The 2,370-nt window shown below is 34.5% G+C and overlaps 1 protein-coding gene across 1 annotated transcript; it reads right to left on the bottom strand.

The window, feature by feature from the left end:
- Window positions 1–800: 800 nt before the first annotated feature.
- Window positions 801–1,781, bottom strand: LOC137062896 (olfactory receptor 10G4-like). The gene has a single exon (XM_067433833.1). The coding sequence runs from the start codon at window positions 1,779–1,781 to the stop codon at window positions 801–803; it is 981 nt and encodes a 326-aa protein (XP_067289934.1).
- Between the last annotated feature and the right edge of the window lie 589 nt (window positions 1,782–2,370).

Here is a 2,370-nt window from a genome sequence, read left to right as displayed (position 1 = left end):
GTAAACAGATGTTTTTTGAGTCTGGCTTTGAATGTGACTACTGTTACACATCTGATCTCTTCTAGAAGTTAGTTCCAGATGTGTCTGATATAATAATTATTAGCAGACTCCCCTTGCGTAGAGTTAACCTTTGGTATTTTTAAGTGACTTGATTCTGATGTTATTAGTGACCTGTTATACAAGTAATAGTACTTTTAAAATGAATTCTGAACTGGAAGCCATTGTAAAGCTCTGAGTACTGGTGTGATATGTTCATATTTTCTGGTTCTGCTCCGAAACCCGGCAGCAACATTCGGTATGATCTGCAGGTCTCTTATTGTTATTATTCCTCACTTGATTTGTTTTGTTTGTTTTTAGACCCCTAGCCACAATGTATGTGTTCAAGTTAAGAATTTCATCTTTGTGTCCAAATGCAGACTTCAGTTGTATCTTATATTTAGCTACATTTAGTTAGCTAGCTAAGCTTGCCCAATATTGGGACACATCTACAATGTTTTTTCCCCTCAAAAGGGTCACAAGAGTCCCTTGTGAGAATCTACAAAGAATTGTGTTAAACATGTATTTGACAACTCATAGACAGCCTTTCTATTTAACATTACAATTTAAATTCCACCAACACTGTCATTTTAAAGATAAGCAGAGCTCCAAATATTTTGTCTATTTGTCTTTTACTTTATTTTGAAAACAAACAATTAAACATAAGCATGTGTAATCTATAGCGTATATTATCTAACATGAGCAACAACAGCATCATAAAACACATTGTTAAAAAAGCAACAGCAATATCATCACAACCAGAATTAAGAAGATAAAGCTAATGATATTGACTTTAAATTATTTGGTACAATTTTTTTGTGCAAAAATAAATCTGCTAATCGTTTCCTGATCTCTTTAGTCCTGGTGCAATAAACAGTAGGGTTTATTAAGGGAGGAACTATAGAGGCTACAATCAGAATTGCATTTCGTTCTGTTAAATTTAACATAACTCCTATTCGAGTTAGTAAGCTAGTGAGCAGCTTTGGTGCATAAAAACTGAGCAGAACAATTAGGTGACTTGAACAAGTGTTGATCATTTGCTTTCTGCCCGAGTTGTTGGAGAGTTTGGTCACACTATATGCCAAAACAGCATATGTGCACACAATAAAGGGAAATTGTCCACACATTGGCCACAGACTTAACATTACAGGTAAGAAAAAATAGGGTTCAGGATTAACACAAGCAGCTCTGATCATGGAAGCATACTCACAAAACACATATTTGATAACAGGCTGACAGTATGGGACTCTGTCTAACACTGATGTCAAAAAACCTATAACAGCAAAACCAGCGATCCAGGTCACACAAATAAGCAGAAGGATTCGAGAATTTGTTACAATGCTGTGATACCTTAAAGGAAGCCTAACTGCAACAAGTCGGTCTATTGCCATTAATGTCAGAGCCATGCACTCTGTGAAATCACCAAGATGATAGAGATATGTCCTTGAGAAACAAGAGTAGTATGACACAGTTTTAATCTCAGCCAGCAGCACTGAGATCATGGTTGTGCTGCAGGTAGAGGAGTACATTATATCAACAACAGCTAGATTACAGATTAATATGTACATTGGTTTGTGTAAATGTCTGTCAGTCAAGATGATACACAGATTTATGCTGTTCCCAAGCAATATGAGCATGTAGGTTATTAAGATGAGGAATCCGAGGAGCTTTTGGTTTTGCAGGTGATCAAATCCAGTGATTATAAAGCTGTCTACATTTTTTACAGTAACATTTTCATTTGCCATTTTAAGTAACCCAATTCCTAACATACAGACACAAATATTTTAAATTAACATTTGTACAGATGAAAAAAATAAATCAATTAGAGCCTCAATGTACTCATAAATGCACAGAAAAAAAGCTCCTGTGAAGGAAAATGGTAGAAAAATGCAGACAGTGTCTGTAACAGCCAGGTGTTGAAAGTTAAAGTATAGTTTTAACAAAATTACAAAAAGAGTTTCATGCATTCTTAAAAACTAAAAAATAAGATTTTCTTTAGGTTCTTAATGTTTTAAAATTCAAATTAGATTACTTTAAAATGTCATATAATAAATAGCCTGAGGTGTTGCTTTCATCTAGATAAACATATGACAGAAACACTGCCTTTTATGTTATATTGTGATACAGCTACGTCATGGTTTCCAAGCAACCGTGATCAAGCCTGTAAACCTAGGACTTTAACAACATATAGAGGTTTTCCAAATATAGCTTCTGGTAAAAAAAACAAAACAACAACACTACACAAGTATCCAGGAGCCATATCTCAGTCCTGCGAGTCCTTTACATTTTAGGTTGAACCATTTTCAAATGAAAGTGATATTTTTCATAAATATC

This window comes from Pseudorasbora parva, chromosome 23 (genome assembly GCF_024679245.1).
Source record: "Pseudorasbora parva isolate DD20220531a chromosome 23, ASM2467924v1, whole genome shotgun sequence".
In the NCBI taxonomy this organism is placed as follows: Eukaryota; Metazoa; Chordata; class Actinopteri; order Cypriniformes; family Gobionidae; genus Pseudorasbora; species Pseudorasbora parva.
This window is presented reverse-complemented; position numbering and strand designations above follow the sequence as displayed.

Bases quoted from the DNA above. Each gene is read 5' to 3' on its own strand.
- LOC137062896 (XM_067433833.1), bottom strand. From the start codon at position 1,781: ATGGCAAATGAAAATGTTACTGTAAAAAATGTAGACAGCTTTATAATC.